At 38.3% G+C, this 19,672-nt stretch overlaps 3 protein-coding genes across 4 annotated transcripts; 2 read left to right on the top strand and 1 right to left on the bottom strand.

The window, feature by feature from the left end:
* Window positions 1-141: 141 nt before the first annotated feature.
* On the top strand, window positions 142-4,679 carry ebpl (EBP like). Its single transcript, XM_084401520.1, has 4 exons — window positions 142-1,671; window positions 1,760-1,829; window positions 2,770-2,908; window positions 3,112-4,679. Exons 1-4 carry the CDS (start codon window positions 1,501-1,503, stop codon window positions 3,341-3,343), a joined length of 612 nt encoding a protein of 203 aa, XP_084257646.1. The 5' UTR covers window positions 142-1,500; the 3' UTR covers window positions 3,344-4,679.
* Window positions 4,680-7,087: 2,408 nt separating this feature from the next.
* Window positions 7,088-8,099, bottom strand: arl11 (ADP-ribosylation factor-like 11). Its single transcript, XM_084401521.1, has one exon. The coding sequence runs from the start codon at window positions 7,998-8,000 to the stop codon at window positions 7,479-7,481; it is 522 nt and encodes a 173-aa protein (XP_084257647.1). The 5' UTR covers window positions 8,001-8,099; the 3' UTR covers window positions 7,088-7,478.
* Window positions 8,100-10,024: 1,925 nt separating this feature from the next.
* Window positions 10,025-18,946, top strand: rcbtb1 (regulator of chromosome condensation (RCC1) and BTB (POZ) domain containing protein 1). Of its 2 annotated transcripts, none has more exons than XM_084394314.1 (12): window positions 10,025-10,174; window positions 11,098-11,298; window positions 11,449-11,599; window positions 11,775-11,941; window positions 13,387-13,545; window positions 13,709-13,816; window positions 14,388-14,530; window positions 15,617-15,807; window positions 15,926-16,052; window positions 16,148-16,299; window positions 17,352-17,482; window positions 17,725-18,946. In XM_084394314.1, the coding sequence occupies exons 2-12, from the start codon at window positions 11,173-11,175 to the stop codon at window positions 17,863-17,865; spliced, it is 1,596 nt and encodes a 531-aa protein (XP_084250440.1). In that variant the 5' UTR covers window positions 10,025-10,174; window positions 11,098-11,172; the 3' UTR covers window positions 17,866-18,946. The 2 variants fall into 2 exon arrangements, with proteins under 2 accessions (XP_084250440.1, XP_084250441.1); XM_084394315.1 differs by having other exon boundaries at window positions 10,061-10,119.
* The last annotated feature ends 726 nt before the right edge of the window (window positions 18,947-19,672 follow it).

Raw genomic sequence — 19,672 nt, 5'->3', positions numbered from 1 at the left:
ACTTTAAAGAAGTTTTGTCTTGTATCAGAAATGGATACAAGCTTATTGCTTGTTGCAAGATTTTTACTTGCTGAAGAAAAAAATTAATCTAAAAAAAGCGACAGATTGCGCATTTTGGCCTCTGATTGTTTGTATGTTTTTATAAATTTTAGAACTGAATTTCTCTTTAAGGTGGCTCATCAGTATTTTTTTTTCAACTCTTGTGCATATTAAAGATAAAGAATGAGTTGAAATTCATTGTGCCTTTTGTTTTTCATTTCAAAGCAACTAAAAAAGGTTCATAATGCCTACCACGTTGCATTGGAGCTGCTTATAATATGGGGTCTTTTGGGTGTTATATCTGCCTATCTCTGGACTTTACGATGAGATGTTCTCTGGAGTAGAGTATAACTCTAATTAAATTCTCCTCTAGTCTGCTGGCTGACTTGTAATTGATCCCCTAACTTGCATTCTGCTCCCTTTTCATTCTTTTCATATGGATCACAATTCTAAACCCCTTCAACATAACCCCAACATAACCCACCTTTCTATGGCAACACATCTTTCACTCATCACTCCCTCAGGACGTGCTTATGTATCAATGAACCTAACCAAAATAAACTTGCTGTTAGCCATCCTTTTTATTGCTCTCTTATGATTGACCTTTTGATGCTTTTGTGTCTCTTCTCTTTTACCCGTTAGCTACCTTTCCTCCTTGTCCCTTTTCTGTGCATTTAATTTGTCTTTCTATTCATGATTCGCTTTCTCTCTTTCTAATGTGCAATAGCTCGGTGTTATTTATCTTGAGTTTTAAGGGAGAGATTAGTGCTAAATGAGAATCACACCGGTCACCTGTGGCCGCACCATGCCGGAATCCATTAAAGGGTAAATTATTACATTGGTGATGTGAAATATGTAAGTTTCTAACATATTGCTATTTAAGAACTACAATTACAAGTATGATAGTTGATATCCATGATGGATCAGACAAGCGTTGTAGTCCTTATGGAGCAACTTGCTCCCAACCTACATTTTGTTTTGTTTTTTGTTAAAAAATGTATATTTAAATTGTAGAACAAAATGTGTAATTTTAATCATAAGTTGAAATTTTATCCCTGTGATATTCCAAATGGCATTCAATTTCTGCGTTGGCTTACAAACGGACGCCATGACTTTGTTTATAGACATTTTCATGCGGTTCCAGCTGTTTTAAGTGGAATATTTTACAAATATTTGTACGATTGGTGGCTACATGTATATATTATGGAGTTGAATATAATTAATAAGTAATGGTGAAAAGATTACTCGGTGAAATAAAACATGATAAATTGGCGCCAAAACATGTTCTGTTCGGTGACGTGGACGGAATGAAGTGGAGAGAGTTCGGCGCGAGCCTATGGCTGCAGTGCAAAGCTCCACCGTTAGAACGATGGGCGGAGTCTGGAGATGTCATTCAACCACTCTGGGAACTTATTCAAACGTGCACCGAGTCTTACTGTATAGTCAAGTCAAGTGTATATAATGGCAGAACCTGTACTTTTCACTAAAGTAACGGTTTATTCTCTACTCGCGTGTGTGGCTCAATTTGCTGTCGGGTTTGCTTTCGCGCAAAAATGGGGGAATAAATGTTCAGCTGTTGATCGGTGGGTGCTCGTGTGGTTATTTTACGACGCAATAGTTCATTTTACTCTGGTAAGTATAAAGGTGCATATAAGAACGCTTTCGTTATACCTGCCTGCCTGTAACGACCTGCTCGCCCCTTGTGTGTTTCACCGTGCAGGAGGGACCCTTCGTCTACATGTCACTTGTTGGAAATGTAGCAACTTCTGACAATCTGTTGGCAGAACTATGTGAGTATGCTGTGTTGCAACACTCCCCGACTAAAGGAAAATAACAGGTGATTCGCGCTGATTAAACTGCTTGCTCAGGTGTGGAGCCGTTGACTTGGGTTTAGTCAGGTGGAAGAAGAAGAATTTGATTTTAGATGGATGTAGTACGACGACATCTAGTGGTGTTTGTTTGTATTATGTGTTTAATGTTCAATGTTCAAAGTCCATTCATTCATGACTGAACATAAGAGATTCTATAAAATATATCAATTCAGAAATTGTAAAACTATTTTGACTTTATTATAAAAAGTAGTTCTGCCTAGTGCCTACAGTTAGATAGTTATCGTGTACTCGCACTGGTATCATTCCCCACCCCACACAAAAAGAGATGTAATACATACACAGTACTCTAAAAGGACAAAAAAAAAAGGCACCATAATTAGTCTACTACTTTTGTGCTTTGTTTCAAGACTAAGCAATAGTTCGAGTCTTGTTAACTGAGACAGTAAATGGCAATTTTTATTTTTAATTGCTCTATTCCTTTAAATAATTTTATAACTAGGTTAAAAATTAAGATGCGTTGCCATTCTCACGTAATTAAAGGTTTTTACTGTCAAATAGTTTCAGAATGTGTTACTTCCTGAGGCCATTTATGTTTCTTGAATGTAGTTCCATAACTTTGTCTATTAACCATGGAAATTTAACTTCTACTTTGCATTGTCTTATGAATGTAATGCATGTTACTGTTTAAGGGTTAGTTCACCCAAAAATGAAAATTCTGTCAGTAATTATTCGCTTTCATGTTGTTCCAACCCCGTAAGACTTTCGTTCATCTTCAAACACAAATTAAGATATTTTGGATGATGTCTGAGAGCTGGCTCACTCCTTCATAACAACATGAGGGTAATTACTGACAGAATTTTCATTTTTGGCTGAACTAACCCTTTAAAATACTCAACAGGGAAAGAATATGGCAAGGCAGACGAGCGCTGGTTATACTCAGACCCGACAATAGTATCTCTAGAACTTCTGACAGTGGTTTTAGATGGTTCTTTGGCCCTGCTTCTGGTCTATGCCATCATTAAAGACAAACACTACAGGTAAGTACAGTCATTTGTTTTAATGTAAATCCAATCCATGTGAGATCCAATAAGTCTAAAGAATTTACCTAATGGTGATCGTGCAATGTTTTGTCTTAAATTAATAACCTACTTTAAACTCAAAATATCTATATACATATATATATATATATATATGTATATGTATATGTATATATGTATATGTATGTTTCTTTTTGAACCAGGCACTTTGTTCAGATTACGCTGTGTGTGTGTGAGTTGTACGGGGGCTGGATGACCTTCTGTCCAGATTGGATAATCGGAAGCCCTAACCTGAACACCAGCAACTGGCTGTACCTGTGGGTCTACCTGGTGTTCTTCAATGGGATCTGGGTGCTGGTGCCTGGGCTCCTCCTCTGGCAGTCATGGAGGGATTTAAGAAGAATGCATCAGTATCCAAAGAAGAAGAACAGATAAAATCACAGCAAGCCTGATAATTAGTAATTAACCATATAATTATTAGGGGCCAAGGCATACGCTAGGCACCTATTGTAATCTTTAATGTAATCTTATTCTTCTTCCTTTTCTTCTGCTCTGGAAGTCTATGGCAGCCCATACAAACGATTGTGGGAGAGGTATGACATTTGGCACACAGATAGAGGACAGTCTGAACTGTCACCATACCAGATTTGGAATCTCAAGACGATTCGATTGCACCCTGTGACGTCATTTTCCATCCTGAAATTTTTTCCGTCATTTTGATTTTTCCGAAAAGCCTACTTTTCTTCCTCCTAGGCCATTGCTTTTTACAAATTTATCCAGATCATCTTCAGACAAAGCCAACAAAAAGTTACGGAATTCAAGTTGATTTGTCAAACCGTTCTTGAATAGCGTGCGAACAAATTCGGCGAAGTGCCCGAAAAAATGCTTTAGCTTATTCTGACCAAACTTGGTGTGTTATGACAACCATAGACTGTTAAAAAAGATGGACAGCGCCCCTTCACTCTTTTCCATTGGTGAGAAGTGAAGCCGCCAGTGTCCCAATATGGCGCTGACTTCTTGAGACCTGAGTCTGCGCAGTAGCGATCTCGGGACCAGATCTGCGCAGTAATGAGCAGGAAGTAAAGCCGCGAAATCAAGGCCCCGCCCTCACTCTCGCAGAATCAATAGTAAGCATTATAGAAATTTAGATATTACATTTAAAGCTCCAATCTCCTCAGTGCTCCGAAGATCCCGAAAAAAAGTCTGTTGGTGCTTCAGTGACTACTTCGCTCAGAGAACCTGTCAATCACAGCTGTCAATCATGACATCACCCCACCGCATCAAATAACTAACTAAAAACAAACTTATTTTAAAAACAAACACTTGAACTTACATCAGCGTGATTAAAAACTATAGTAAATGACAGAAACCATCTTTGGAAAAAAGATTTTTGAAGTGTAATTTAATTGTTTCACGTGCTGTTAAATATCGTGGGGAGGCGGGGTTTATGACCTATACTAGGACCAGTCACTGGGGGGCGATCGAGACGCTTTGGCTTCACTTTTCAGGGCTTGTGCGGCATGCTTGATGACAACAGAGAATGTCTAATATGGCGAGAAGTTTCACTCTCAGTACACTTCCGGCTTCTGAACTGGTTGCAGTTCCTCTCTGATTCCATATGAGGGCGCTCACAGGACGAGTGCAGAATGAATGGAGGTCTATGGCGCTATACCAATAAAAATCCACTTTTCTCAAGATATAATTTTTTGTCTAGTAATTTGAATGTTGTATTCGAAAGGAGATGCAAATAAATTACACATTGCTGGGTGTTAGATTTTTTTGAGTCACTTATTTGCTTTAAAAAGTCTTTTAAAGTGTCAATGACGTCATACACATGTACGACCAGAGATACTGCTTAACGGCAATCCTTCACTCACTCTGGTGCGTTCGCGCTCTGCACTTTCTTACACGATGCCATCAAGCGGTATCTCTGGTCGTAATCAGTCCTTCACTGACCAATCAGCGTTCATTAGCAGAATGCTAGCGTGTTATGGGCAACAACAACTCAACCTGTAAGAAATCAAAAGGACATAAGTACTCGTTCATTCAACTTTCGACCTAAAACCCATGTTGAACTTGCAAAATCTACAATCAGATCTGAGATTTCTCAACGGCAATCGGGTGAAAGAGACTAATTTAGCTGTCTAGCCCCATTGACTCCCATTCATTTTGCACTCATGGCGATCGCCCCCAGTGGAACTCTGGTGGTACTACAACCAAAATCCGGTACAATAGGACTTAATAGGGAGTGGGCAGGCTCTCCGTAGACGGGCTCTGATGACAACCATGACCTGAGGCTACCTGCACAGTTTCGGTGCAGTGCCATCTAGTGGTCAAGAGATACGAAAAATAGCTTTTTTTGCTTATAACTTCTGAACAGTGTGCCCAAAATTCAAGAAAGTTCTCTTTAGATTCGGAGCAGCATGTCGAGTCATATGATACCCAATTTTCCCATATCGGCCATCTTGAAATTTGTCGTAAAATTCTATATTTTACGAACGCATTGGCGTATCGTTACGAAACTCGGTATGTGTCTTCAGGACCATACCATTGACAGTTTCTGGCCAGCGGCACCTTGTGGTCAAAAGATACAATGAAATTTCCAAAAAGGATAATAACCTTTGAATAAATTCTATTATTGGTATGAAACTGGTCTTAATGGATCCCTTGGGTCATGCTGAGAACATCTTGCCATTGTCAGCCAAACTTCCTGTCCACCATTTTGATTTTCTTTAAAAACGTACTTTTTCGAACTCCTCCTAGACCATTTTCACCAAATTCGAGTCAGATAATCTTCAGACTGTGAAAAAGTTATGGATTTCATGTCGATAGGCGAAACAGTTTTCGTTTACCGCATCGACAAAGTTGATGGCATGATGCTAAAACTACTCTTTGGCTATATCTCTGCAAAGCTTTGGCATATTGACACCAAACTTTGCATGTGACATTGTCACCTCACTCTGTCCACAGCGCATCAATTTTGTCACAGTGTCACCTGTCAGTCGAAAGTGATAAACCATTAAATCAAATTATTCGTGACTGACTTTGATTATTTATTTTTTTGCCATTTTGCCTAAAATCGTCTTAAAATGTCTTTAATTGCTCATTGTTGGTTTGATGCTCCCGGCCATGTTGGCATGACTTACTGTGTTCCTTGTGCTTGGCCCCGGATAATTGCTGCTTGCAGCTATATTTATTATTGCAGTTATAATCAGCCTCTTAAACTCAATAGAATGTAGAGACTAGGTGTGATGCAGTTGAAGTATTATACACATTTATTGGGTACACAGAGGAACGCTCGTTATCTTTGCATAATTGCAGTGGTAAAGACACAAAGGAAGCTCACACAAACTACTGACTCATAGCAACATACTTTTGCTTGTACTATCTGCATTCCTGCCTTTGACACCTAACATTGAATCCCTTATGTCGATCCCTACCGTTCTAGGGCCACGTTTCCCTGCTAATCCTCCTTACCAAACTACCTTATCCAGTATGTCAGAAACCACAAATTTATTCCAAATGACTATAAAAAGTTATGTCAGTTTGTTTCATCACACTTGTTTGCTTCTCCTTGATATATGGATGACTCATGTTTCTTTTTACACAGACTGTGGTATTGAGTTGGCTGTGTTTCTTGCCAAGTTGTGACAGCGTAATTATTTTCCTGCTGTATTTATGTCATAGTCAGTCAAATGCAGGTCTGACAAGAAATAGGTTTAAGGAATTACTTCATCATTGTAATTTCAGATATTAACTTGCTACACAATTTAGGCATTGCAATTTCACTACAGCTTCATGTGTAAATAATAATGAATAATTTCATTCTTTTATAGATAAGTGTACAATAAGGTTCCATTTGTTAAAATTAGTTAACCACATCAGTTAATATGCCTAACATTTATTAATCTGATTTAATGTTGAACATTTACTAATTACATAAAAAAATCAAATGTTGTACCTGTTAATATTTAATTGAGTTTGCATGAACTAACAATGTTTAATTTTTATTAACTAGTGTAAACAAAAGTAAAAAAAAAATACTGTAACAAATACAGTGCTTATTGTAGTTAATGTTAGTTAATGCATTAATTAATGTTCACTAATTGGACATTTTTGTAAAGGGTTCCCCTTTTTAGAATGAAATTGCATTTAAAAAGCACCTCGTTTCTTTGAATTGCGCTCAAGTTTTAATTAGTATTTCAAAATTATGTACAGTATCACAGGATTGTCATCAAAATCACTTTTCTTGACAATCTGCACTACAGGAGACACAGGAACAGGGCATTATATTACATATATATAGAGAGAGATGCAGTGCAGAACAGGAAGACAAGTTAAAAAAAACATAATATTTACAGGATATACAAAAACCGTGAACAAGTACATTCGTTAAATCAGTCATCTTTCCTCCTTTCCATTCTTTGTGTAGTTTTAGTATGACAGTACCATGATCAAACCTCTTCACTTTGCGTTCTGAGGTTTAAATAAAATAAAAGGAGACTGTCAAGATAGTTTGAACTGCATTCTTTGTATTCCCTAGATAGTGAGAGAGTACCTTCCTTACGCTTTATAGTAGTTTAGCTATAGAGAGAAAGGCTTGTTGGAGACCCAGTCCCTTCATGGCGCTGCAAGCTTGGATCTCCCAAACCCGATCTGTGTATCTATCCAGGTCCAGCAATGTAGACACCTCTCTAATAGTCATAGAGTTTGGCAGATCTTTTTTGTTGGCCAGCACCATCAGGGGAACTCCTTTCAAATGCTCATCACTCAGAATCTTCTTCAGGGCTTTCTTGGCTTCATCCATCCTGGCACGATCACTGCTGTCCACCACAAACACCAGTACTTTACATCCCTCCAGGTAGTATCTCCAATTGGGCCTCATAGTCCCCTGTCCCCCAACATCCCACACGGTCAGTGAGGTCTTCTTGTCCAACTCTACAGTTGCGACATTAAAGCCCACGGTAGGAGAGGTGTCCATCACCACTCCCCGCTGCTGTCTGTACAGCAAAGTGGATTTTCCAGCTGAATCCAGACCCATGAGGAGAACCTGAGGAGCCTTTTTAAACTGTTTAGACTTCATGGCACCCATCCTGGTTTGAAAGACGCGTTCCTGTTTAAACTTGCTTATCTCTGTACCTTCGAAATGGCATCTGGCACCAGGATCCTTGATTTCTCACTTCTAGTTCTGTTTTCCTGTGATATTGTATGCAAAGTAGAAGCGACACTGTGAACTGTATGCAGCTGAAATTATAGCTCAGGACTGAGCGTGTGATACTGCCAGACGAGTTTTTTTAAACAGGTTTGTCAACTTTACATGCGGGCCAACCTGCTCAGGAATCCCAGAAACTAAACTGTACTGTAAATAATATGAAAGATCCTGTCGCAATGCTTGAATTTACAGACAATGAATGGGCAGGGCAAAGTCTACTCTTAACCTAAAAAGTGTGTATATACTGTACACACACACACACACATATATATATATATATATATATATATATATATATATATATATATATATATATATATACACATATATATATATATATATATATATATATACACAAACACACACACACATATGTAACCCCTTAGGTCCTACTCACTCCGCTCTGTGCGGGCCTCAAACGCCGGTCTCCGGTGTGGGAGTTGGACACTCTAACAAGGAGGCTTAATATTGCAGTCTCTAGAGCAGTGGTTCTCAATTCTGGTCCTGGGGACCCACAGCTCTGCACATTTTATATGTCTCCTTTATCTGACACTCCCAGTTCAGTTCATAGAGCTCTTTCCTAACGAAATGATCTGAATCAGGTGTGTTAAATAAGGGAGACATACAAACTGTGCAGAGCTGTGGGTCCCCAGGAGCAGGATTGAGAACCACTGCTCTAGAGCACCTCTTAAGATCAGGGGAAGGGGAGTGAGGTTTATGTACAGCTCTTACTAACTGACTTCTGTTACACTCACCACCCTAAACATCACTCCCATCTGGGTCACAGCACCAATGTAACCCCTCAGGTCCTACTCACCCCGCTCTGTGTGGCCTCGAACCTTGGTACTAGCTGGCTTACATGCATACTGTACATACATACATACATTCATATATATATATATATATATATATATATATATCCTATCAGTGTATATCATGAAAATGTACTAAAATTTATGTTTATAAGCTTTTACTTTAACAGTAATAGTCTTCTTCTGCTACCAGTGGTACTACTAAATACCAGTAAAATATGAACTAAAATATAACAACAATAGTAAATATATTTAGAATTTTTTTCGCGCAAGTTTTTACAACCCAAATCCCGCCCCCAGCTCCTCCATCCCCTTTCTTCTTCTTATTGATATTATTATTACTAGTCTATTACTATTAACATGTATGTGGCATATTTTATAGTCAACGTTACGCCCCAGTTTCATTATTTCATTATGTCCCAGCGTTCATTTTGGTTGACTATGATTTCACTTTTCTAACTTTAGTCAGTGTGTAATGTTGCTGTTTGAGCATAAACAACATCTGCAAAAAGTTACGACGCTCAAAGTTCAAAGCAAAGGGAGATATTTGCTTTTAAAGAAATAGTTTTTTAAGGACTACAACAAATGGCTGGCTTGCACGACATTCCTCCCGGGTTAGTGACATCACCAACCCTAGAATTTACATAAACCCCGCCCCAGGGAACGCGATTTATAGATTATCAAGACAGAATATGCTAATCAATAACTAGAAGATAACTACACATCAGCTACATAAATTAATCAACTAACCATTCAGAAAGGTCCTGTTGCATTCCACATGTTGTCACTTCTTGAATCTCTCCATCACTGACTCAGTTGACATCATCTGACTTCAGTTTGAACATAAAAGTCTAAACGTTTTTGACTTTTTTTGCTCACCCTCAAAAAGAGACCATTTTAACACTTCATATACACACTCACTCATCAAAGACATATTTTACATCTTGTGAAAGGGGCATATACCACCCCTTTAATCCTTATTCCACTTTATCTCCTGCCTACTCTTACTAGCCAATCAGCGGAGTAGGAGTGATTTACAAGAAGTCTGTGATTGGACAGTTGAGCCGTCGTTCACGCATCCGTAGCAACAGTGATCAGGAAACAAGTACGTTTTGTTTCCTCGCTGACGTGAACGCGCTTCCGTGGGCATATCCTGCTGGCGCTGCAGCCCGAGAGCATTTCAAGAGGTACTGGACTGGGCAACTCGCTAATTACATGGTCTCGACGTCCTGTAGAAATTAGGTAGGTTTTGCTGCGTTGACTTGATGATAACCGTTTTTCTGTAGCCTGAATCCACCTCATGTCCTCCTGATGGAGCGATGCCGTAGCTGTCAGGCTAACCGAGCTTTAGTAACGCGAGCCTGCAAGAAGATATGTTTAAACCAACACTGCTGATTTAGCGATTCCTCTCACATGGACATTAAACACAGACAGATACTGCTGTCCGATTTTTGTTTGTTTTGTTTTAATGCAATTTGCTACAAGGTAGTGAGTGATCCCTCATCAGCTGTAAAAGTGACAATAAAAGCTGTAGCTAGTGAGTTTTGCAGCTGTTTCGTCGTTATAAACTACTGTACCGAAGTGTTTCAGTGACAAAGCAACTGGCAAATAGGCTTTATGAACCATCAGTTCTGTACTGTATCACACACAAAAGCCTTTTTGTACTTGCTTAAATTGTGTAAGTGTGTGAAAACGGTGGTGTTGCAGTGGTAAAAGACCTAGACTACTAGTGCAGTGGGAAGCTGTACACTTCCCTAAGTCAACACACCTTTATTATATAGCACCTTATACAATACAGATTGTTTCAAAGCAGCTTTACCGTAATAAACAGGAAAATAACAAAATCAGTGATGCAGATGCTCAAACCTGAGACTAATTAAAATTTTGCTGTGTCATCATTATTCAGTTCAATTTTGATTCAGTTCATTAACTGTTAAGTTCCTCAATTATGAAATTAGTTTAATTCAGCTATAAGCAGCTTTACAGAAGACAATAGTATCATTATTCAGCTTGATTCGGTTCACTTTTGATTCACTAACATTGTTGATGTTGCAAAATTGTTGTAGATTCAGCTAAAAAGCAGCTCTGCAGACGACAGTAGCTCAAATTTTGTTCTGATGCAGTTATAACCCTACGAATCACTGACATTTAACATTTGTGTCCAGTTTCAAAGGCACACACAGCTGCCGGGTATCTTCAGGTGTCTTCTCGTCTCCAAAGCCTGTCCCCTGCGCTTGGCCATGGTGGATGTGAGTAAGTGGCCTCTCTTCACCCTCCTGAGCGCACAGGAGCTCGCCTCCATTCGACAGGCGTGCATCTTTGGAGTAGCTGCTAATGAGGCCATCTACATCACCCACAATGACGAAGTAAGCTGATGAAGAAACCGATAGTATCTGTGTGGGTCTCGGTGGTGTAAGCTTACACGACCCGTTTCAGTAGTTTGTAGTAATGGAATAAAGGTTCACAAAAGGCTTCTGTACCTTTATATGAAAACTAATCTGAATGTCCTGGCACAGGTGTATGTGTTAGGTGTGAACTGCAGTAACTGTCTGGGCACTGGAGACAGTCAGAGCACCATTGTTCCTAAAAAGCTGGACTGTCTGAGTGGAAAGAAGCTGGTCAGTTTGAGCTATGGCAGTGGTCCTCATGTTCTGCTGGCCACAGACGGTGAGTACAAGTGTAAATTGTTCTGTTCAATGTCTAAATCTAGTTATAGTGAAGGCGTAATGTGAAATTACTTATCCAAATAAAGTTGTCAAGTAACATGGTTGCATTAAATGTTTAACGGCATGAACGTATTTTACACTTTTGTCTTATTCAAAGTCCTTTTGTCTCCTTACAGAGGGGGAGTTGTATGCATGGGGGCATAATGGATACAGTCAGTTGGGCAATGGGACGACCAATCAAGGTGTGTCTCCCGTTCTGGTGTCTGCTAACCTGCAGAACAAGAGGGTGACAGAGGTGGCCTGTGGTTCTCACCACTCTTTGGCTCTGACCCATGAGGGTGAGGTGAGGCTCTGGAACCGTTTTTGCGAAATGGCTTGGAAACCGCATGAGTATGGAAGCCCATTTCTGCCACATAAGGGAAAAAAGTGTTGTTAAATCGTAATGACGTCAAAAGTGGAAATTGAGATTAGTGATTATAGATTTACCGAAGTGTAATTTGACATAATTTTAAATTATGAGATACTTAGGCATAATTCGGAGAGAAAAGTAAAAAATTGTGACATAAAACATTGCAGTTATTAGATAAAGTGTTGAAATTATAAGATAAAAAAAAAAAAAAAATCATAAGTATGACATTACAGGTCGAAATTGAGCTTCTAAGTCAATTGTGAGATAAAAAGTCAAAATTATTACATTATTTTTTTTGAAAGAATTTTTTTTTATCTCATACTTATGAATTTTTGTCTTAATGAATTTATCTTATAATTTTGACTATCTTAATGACTTATCTCATAATTTCAACATGCCATAATTATGATTTATCTCATAAGTTAGACTTTTTTTCTCAATTGCAACTTTTTATTCCATAATTATGACATAGGATCTCAAAATTTAAATGTAATCATAATTATGACTTTTTATGTCAAATAATGCTTTGGTAAATCATCCATTTTTATGTGTCAGAAATGGGTTTTCTATCCATAAGAGACTGCAGATTTAACCTAATGTCGATTAGTCAGCCATCGTGACCCATCCGTGGCACAAGATGAGCATATGTTGGTTGACCCGTTTTATCTTTCTGGAAAATAAGTTGCACCAGCTCATTTAGAATAATGTGAAATACCAGTAAATAAAATGTAATGTTTACAAACATTATCCACATGAAATGCCCAGATTTATTGCCCAACTTATTGAAGCACAGCCATGTAGAATAATTAGAGTTAAACTGGTGGCATGCTGTGAATCTAGTAGCATTGACCAAAATAGTTGCAGAATATCTTAACTTTGCTCTGTGTCACATGCTAATCCCATAATCCAAGCAAATTCCTTCCTGTTTATTTTGTATATAACAATTTCCCTTGTATCAGTCTCTTTAGAAACACTCCAGCAGTGGGTTAAAAATGTAGGTTACATATTAAAGGGTATTAGATGGATTTAGGTTGTTTGACAAAACCCTCTTCTCTCACCCCATCTGTTTAGCACGTAGAGTTAGCCGCTTGGCCTCGTCGTGCTCGCTGTAATGACGAGCATGTGACCTTTTTCACTAAGCTGAGAGGGCTTTTGTTCTCAGTGGAACTACCAAGATCAGCTTGGGTGTAACAGTGTGTGTTTGTCTGTAGTAATAATTAATATTCCGCTTCATTAAATCTTCTAGATGTACAGTGAAATAGTAATTTTGTATAGCTCATTTAAAAACATTGGCAGCCATGTTCATAGACAGCCAGGCTGGCGTTTTTATGAATTAATGTTTGTAACTCAATATCCCTGCTAATTATAAGTCGTCCTAGGTGTTTGCATGGGGCTACAACAACTGTGGTCAGGTGGGTTCAGGGTCCACTGCCAACCAGCCAACGCCTCGTAAGGTGTCCAACTGCCTGCAGAACAAAGTGATGGTTAGTATAGCCTGTGGACAGACTTCATCCATGGCTGTGGCGGATAATGGTGAGGTAAGGGATGAAATGAACCATTCATACCGCATTGTTTTTGTAAGGACCCAACCTGATGCTTAAAACATTTGGTTGATTATTTACTATTTAGTATGCATGCGTGTCGTCTCACTGTAGCTGTGTCGCTTGCTTGTTAGTAGTGAAATGTGTGTTGGTGTTTCAGGTTTATGGCTGGGGTTACAATGGTAATGGCCAGCTGGGGTTGGGGAACAATGGGAACCAGCTGACTCCGTGTCGTCTGATTGCACTACAAGGCCTCTGTGTGCTGCAGGTAGTCAGCTGTACATGTAACATACTAATATACACTACTGTTTTTTTTTTTTGAATGAAATTAATACTTTTATTGAACAATGATGCATCAATTTGATCAAAAGTGTCAGTGAAGACATTTATAATGTTACAAAAGATTTATCTTTCAAAAAAAATCCTGATCTTCACACTTTTTCTATTCATTAAAAAAAAAAAATCCACAAAAATATTAAGCAGCACAACTGTTTTCAACATTGATCATAAGCAATGTATTTTGAGCACTATAACAGCATATTAGAATGATTTCCGAAGGATCATGTGACACTGAAGACTGGAGTAATGATGCTGAAAATTCATATTAAAAGAGAAAACGGCTTTTTTAATTTGTAATATTAATTCACAATATTACTTGTTTTTTTACTGTATTTTTGATCAAATAAATGAAGCCTTGGTGAGCATAAGAGACTTCTCTCAAAAACAAAAAAAAATCGGCAACAAAGCAAGCATTTTGTTATTCTGCACAACCCATGTGACTATACAGAATTTAAAAAATGTAAGTGGGTGTAAAATATGTGCTTGTGTCACTTCGACAGATTGCCTCAGGTTACGCTCATTCTCTAGCACTGACTGATGAGGGCCTGCTGTATGCATGGGGTGCAAACACTTACGGCCAGCTGGGCACCGGCAACAAGAGCAACCAGCTCAGCCCTGTTCAGGTCATGACTGAGAAAGAAAGGTAATGGAGTTTGGGAATAAATCTTTTATTTTATTTTGTATTACCTACCTACTTGGTCACTCACTGACTCCCAAAACAGTATAGCTATTTTTAAAGGGATAGTTCACCCAAAAATGAAAATAAATCTGTCATTATTCAAACCTGTATGAATTTCTTTCTTCTGTTGAACACAAAAGAAGATATTTTGAAGAATGTTTGTAGCCAGACAGTTGATGGACCCCATGGACTTCCATAGTATGGAAAAAAACTAAGACAAAAGCACATAACAAAATTAATACAACTGAAATAAAAACTCATTTAGATCCAATGAACTGCCTGTACTATATATTGTAGAATCCTAACCTACATGGATCCTATGACTGATTTTGGAACAGCAACTCTCTCCTAATAGTTTCCCCTGCACATCACACACATGCTTCTATTTGATTTCAGAAGAGTTTGGCCCTAGCATGTTGCTAAGCGAGCAATGTGATACTCAATCAAGAGTTATTAAATAATATCCTTCCAAGCTTTATAATGGGAGTGAATGGCTCTCCTGTTTTTGAAGTCCAAAAAAAGTGCATCCATCCATCATAAAAGTACTCCATACGACTCCATGTTTATAACGTAATGAACTAAAATAACTAGCTTCCGGCAGATGACTCGCTCACAGTAAAGAGCTCATGTTTGGTGAAAGCTGCATGATGTTGACATTTGCATTCAGTCTGTGCCATTGTTGGTCTGAATTGTTGCATCCCAGGGAGATTTCCTGTTGGCCTGGTGGGAACTTCCTGAAAGTCATCCTGTTTTGAGTGTAGTATGAGTAGCAGCTCTCTCGCACCCTCGCTGTGGGGTCACTGCAGTTATCTCTGCTAATATTACTTTGCAGAATATGCATAATAATGGAACTAACAACCCAGTAATCTCTAATGTTGGGAGAATAAGACTCGTGTAAGAATCTGACTGATGTCTCCCTCCCCTTCTCTCGGTTCTTTCCCCTTTGCGCCCTCTCCTCCTGCATGTATCCTTCCTCGTGCCCCTGCTCTCCTCCACGTTGGCCTTCTCCATTGCTTCCTGCTTTTTGACTCCGCCTCCTCCCTGCGCCAGGATTGTGGAGATCGCCGCCTGTCACTCCACACACACCTCTGCAGCAAAGACCCAGAGCGGTCAGGTGTACATGTGGGGGCAGTGCCGCGGACAGCCCATCGTGCTGCCACACCTCACACACTTCACCAGCACGGACGACGTCTTCGCCTGCTTCGCCACGCCCTCTGTCATGTGGCGGCTGCTTGCCATGGGTGAGTTTGTGTCGGCATCCACCATTGTTCTGATGTTTAGTTCACTTTGTTGTTTGAATCTTAATGCATTCATACTGATGTCTCTGCTGTTACATAACTGTGCTGTGTTTGTTATCAGAGCATGATGATTTCCTGACTGTGGCCCAGTCTCTTAAAAAAGAGTTTGACAATCCAGAGACCTCTGACCTCAAATTCAGCATCGACGGGAAGTACATCCATGTCCATAAAGCTGTTCTCAAAATCAGGTGATTACCTCACTTCAGTGTCATGACTAATAACTGGTATATTCAAGATGATCACTTTCTCCTCTTTAACCCTTTTAATTTCTGACTCCTTTCAGGTGTGAGCACTTCAGATCAATGTTTCAGTCACACTGGAATGAGGATATGAAGGAGGTGATCGAGATCGACCAGTTCTCGTACCCGGTGTACCGCTCTTTCCTGGAGTTCCTCTACACTGACAGTGTGGATCTTCCTCCTGAGGATGCCATCGGTGGGTTCTGCTCCATTTTCACACCTGGTTTACAGAGAAATACTCATAGATGAGGAAAAGAAACCAATAACCACTCTTTTTGGGGATTACCCCTTTAAATGGACCAAAACTAAACCAGGTGGAAAAAACATGGCCTTACTGTGGACTCATCTCATTTTGGTCCATTTTTGCTGCCAAGTTGCAGTCCACTTTCCGTTCACACTTGTTTTTTGGAATATAAATCACTAGAATTGTATATACCGGTAAATTAATGATGACATTAATGATTCTTGTAGTAGCAGTAGTAATAATAATAATAATAATAATAATAATAATAATACTTATTATTATTATTAGTAGTAGTAGTAGTAGCAGTAGTAGTAGTATTTTTTTTTAATAATAATATAATTATTATTTACAATAATACGCTAATAATAGTATAAAAGTATGCACTATTGTACATAATAATCATTAACTAATGATTTTTACAAAAACAATAATGCATAAATGATGATTAGTTATTATTTTAACATTGTTTTTGTAAATAATTATTATATTATTGTAAATAATAATGATAATAATTATAACTGGTTATGTTCTTTATTATTAAAAAGAATAAAATATTAATAAAATATTAAAGTCACCATTAAATCAAAATTGGCAATTTTTTTTTTTTTTTTTACAGAATGTTGCAGTGTTTATTCTAAAAGAGTTATCCATGCAAATTATTTATTTGAAATTCATATGTCCCGACTGCTAACTTGGCAATTTGATTTCTACGAGTCGCGCCCTACATTTGTGTCGTTCCTGAAGCCATTTCACTCGGCCATACATCGCAATAGTGAGGAAGAGACTATCGCCGTTTCATGCCAACTTTAAGTATTAGTAATCTAGTGCTGTGTGCTCCTGTATATTTTGTATGCACTGTAACTTGTAACAACCAAAAGTATTTGGAATTTCACAATTGTAAGTCAACCTTATTTTGTTATAAAACAATGCAGAATTCAGAAAGGTCAAAGCATTTGTTGTAGCCATTAAAAAACAAAATGAATGGATTTGGCTGTCTGTCACAGGGTTACTGGATCTGGCAACCTCATACTGTGAAAACAGGCTGAAGAAGTTGTGCCAGCATATCATAAAGAGAGGCATCACGGTGGAGAACGCCTTCTCTCTGCTGTCTGCTGCCATCAGATATGATGCTGAGGTAAAACAAAACCATCCTGGAGGCCTGGCTTACTAGAGCACCCGGTTTACCTCCTAGACTATTAGCTCTTCTCGGTCTCATTTTGTTTGCTAGTTTTTGCAATTAATCAAAAAGTAAAAATATTTTTGTAAGGTAATATCAATACTGTAAGCTAATGATAATCATAGATGGTGATATTGATTGTTCTTGCTCGCTTGTTCAGTCCCTCATAATTACACATTCATGCTTTCTTTCATATGAAGGATCTAGAGGAGTTCTGTTTTAAATTCTGTGTGAACCACTTGACTGAGGTCACGCAGACAGCTGCGTTCTGGCAGATCGACGGCAACATGCTGAAGGAGTTTATCTGCAGAGCCAGCCACTGTGGAGCCTTCAAAAACTGACTCTGACGTCCACCACACACGCACGCGCATGCACACACACACACAACCCATCTGTCACTGCAGTCAGTCCTCTTCACAGCTAGTGGGCGCTGTTACAGCAGACGCCGGTCACTCACACAGCGCCCTCTGTTGAGCACGAGAGAAACTCTTAAATGGTCAATGCCTGTTAATCTCATTCTCATGTACAACCATTTCACATTTAGGTTTTGCACAACTATTTGGAAAAGACGTTTTGCCTGCTACTAGGAACAAACTCTAGTGCCTCTCATGAGAATAGCGTTTGCATAATAAAGTCAGGGTGAGTTTGGGCCAAAAAGAGGCATAATTCCACTTAAACACACAACACTGAAAAACAGACCTTATACTTTTTCACAGAAAATCTTAAATTGAGGTCAACAATTAGTTTTTGTTTACTTGCTGTGATGCAGTGCATTACAGTTTGCTTCTTTTTTATTGTGTTGTACTGGCTGGGATCTGTAAATGTGCATTATATTGTCCTAAGTCAGCAGACCTTATTGATATTGCACACTCACTTATTTCTGTGTAAATGTTATTTGACCCAAAGAATTTCTGCTAGATTAATTTTGTTTTGCTTGATTTGAGTCTTAAATCGTGGGCATAGTTTTTCTCGTCTAACCTTTTAGAAACTGTTTGCTATCGCTTAGTTTAGAAACTGTTGGTGCTGTGAATTACAGAAGCAGCATTTACAACAATGACTGTTGCACTTAACCAGTCTGATGTTTAAGATTTGCTAAAAATATAAAGAGTATTATATACATATAGTTGCACTAGTAGTTTCCTATACAGGAGCTGCTCATATAGGATCACTAGAGGGTTTGTATCCTTTTTTTGTTTTGTTTTTTATAGGTGTGAAACACTTATATGACATAATACTAATGCCTGTGGTAATTTTGTTTGTTACATATTAACCAACTGTATTTTTGTTTTTCACATGTACATACTGTACAGTTTTTGCATTAGTTTTGTAAATGAATCTGTGCGCATCACGCGTGCCACAGTATCTCTTGTAAGTTATAAAACCTGAACCTTTAAAGTAAAATAAAGCTTTTCTTATAAGTTGCATTTGTTTGTTTTTTCATTGTATGTTTAAATGTATGGCAGCATATTTATTTATTGTAGATATATCTGTTAAGACCTTCAAACTTGTAATATGAAAACGGTACATTTTACTTGCATGAATCAGATTTCATTGTTTTTAATTGTTTAATTAGAATTATACATTTAGAATACATTTTAATTGTATTGTTATTTTACTAATTGATATAAATGCTACTGATTATAGTTCCTGAAAGGCATCCTGTAGTTTAATTTCTCATCAAATTAAACAAAATGTTAATTACCAGAATAGTTAAATCCTTGTTGGGTAACAAGAAATGAGTGACTGATGCTCATTCTATGAAATGATTAAATGTTCAGAAATGTTTTAAATGCACTCAATTAACAGGTTTGACTAGTTCAGCTACACAAATTAGCGGAGTGTATGATCCAACATACAGTCATGCAATCTTATATTCTTATAATAATAATTTCAATAGTAAGATAGAGTGACTCAGTGCCACTCTTTCGGGATGTCATCAGTGAAACAGATTATTGAGTCTGGCGTGGAAGACTCTGACCGGCCTGTCCAGATCTGCACCCCATAGATGACTGAACTGGAGAAAATCCCTGCATCCATGATGTTTTATTTTGTAGATGGTATACATTATGGTCCCTGATAGGGAAAATTGTAATGACGTGCAAGATGTTAGAACTTCCTATCAATGTCAATGGTCGTGAAACTATATGT

The sequence above is a fragment of the Rutilus rutilus genome, assembly GCF_951802725.1.
Source record: "Rutilus rutilus genome assembly, chromosome: 2".
NCBI classification, from domain to species: Eukaryota; Metazoa; Chordata; class Actinopteri; order Cypriniformes; family Leuciscidae; genus Rutilus; species Rutilus rutilus.
This window is presented reverse-complemented; position numbering and strand designations above follow the sequence as displayed.

Bases quoted from the DNA above. Each gene is read 5' to 3' on its own strand.
- ebpl (XM_084401520.1), top strand. From the start codon at position 1,501: ATGGCAGAACCTGTACTTTTCACTAAAGTAACGGTTTATTCTCTACTC. The intron at 1,672-1,759 runs GTAAGTATAAAG...TTCACCGTGCAG, and splicing joins CAATAGTTCATTTTACTCTG to GAGGGACCCTTCGTCTACAT. The intron at 2,909-3,111 runs GTAAGTACAGTC...TTTTTGAACCAG, and splicing joins ATTAAAGACAAACACTACAG to GCACTTTGTTCAGATTACGC.
- arl11 (XM_084401521.1), bottom strand. From the start codon at position 8,000: ATGGGTGCCATGAAGTCTAAACAGTTTAAAAAGGCTCCTCAGGTTCTC.
- rcbtb1 (XM_084394314.1), top strand. From the start codon at position 11,173: ATGGTGGATGTGAGTAAGTGGCCTCTCTTCACCCTCCTGAGCGCACAG. The intron at 11,600-11,774 runs GTGAGTACAAGT...GTCTCCTTACAG, and splicing joins TGTTCTGCTGGCCACAGACG to AGGGGGAGTTGTATGCATGG. The intron at 16,300-17,351 runs GTGGGTTCTGCT...TGTCTGTCACAG, and splicing joins TCCTCCTGAGGATGCCATCG to GGTTACTGGATCTGGCAACC.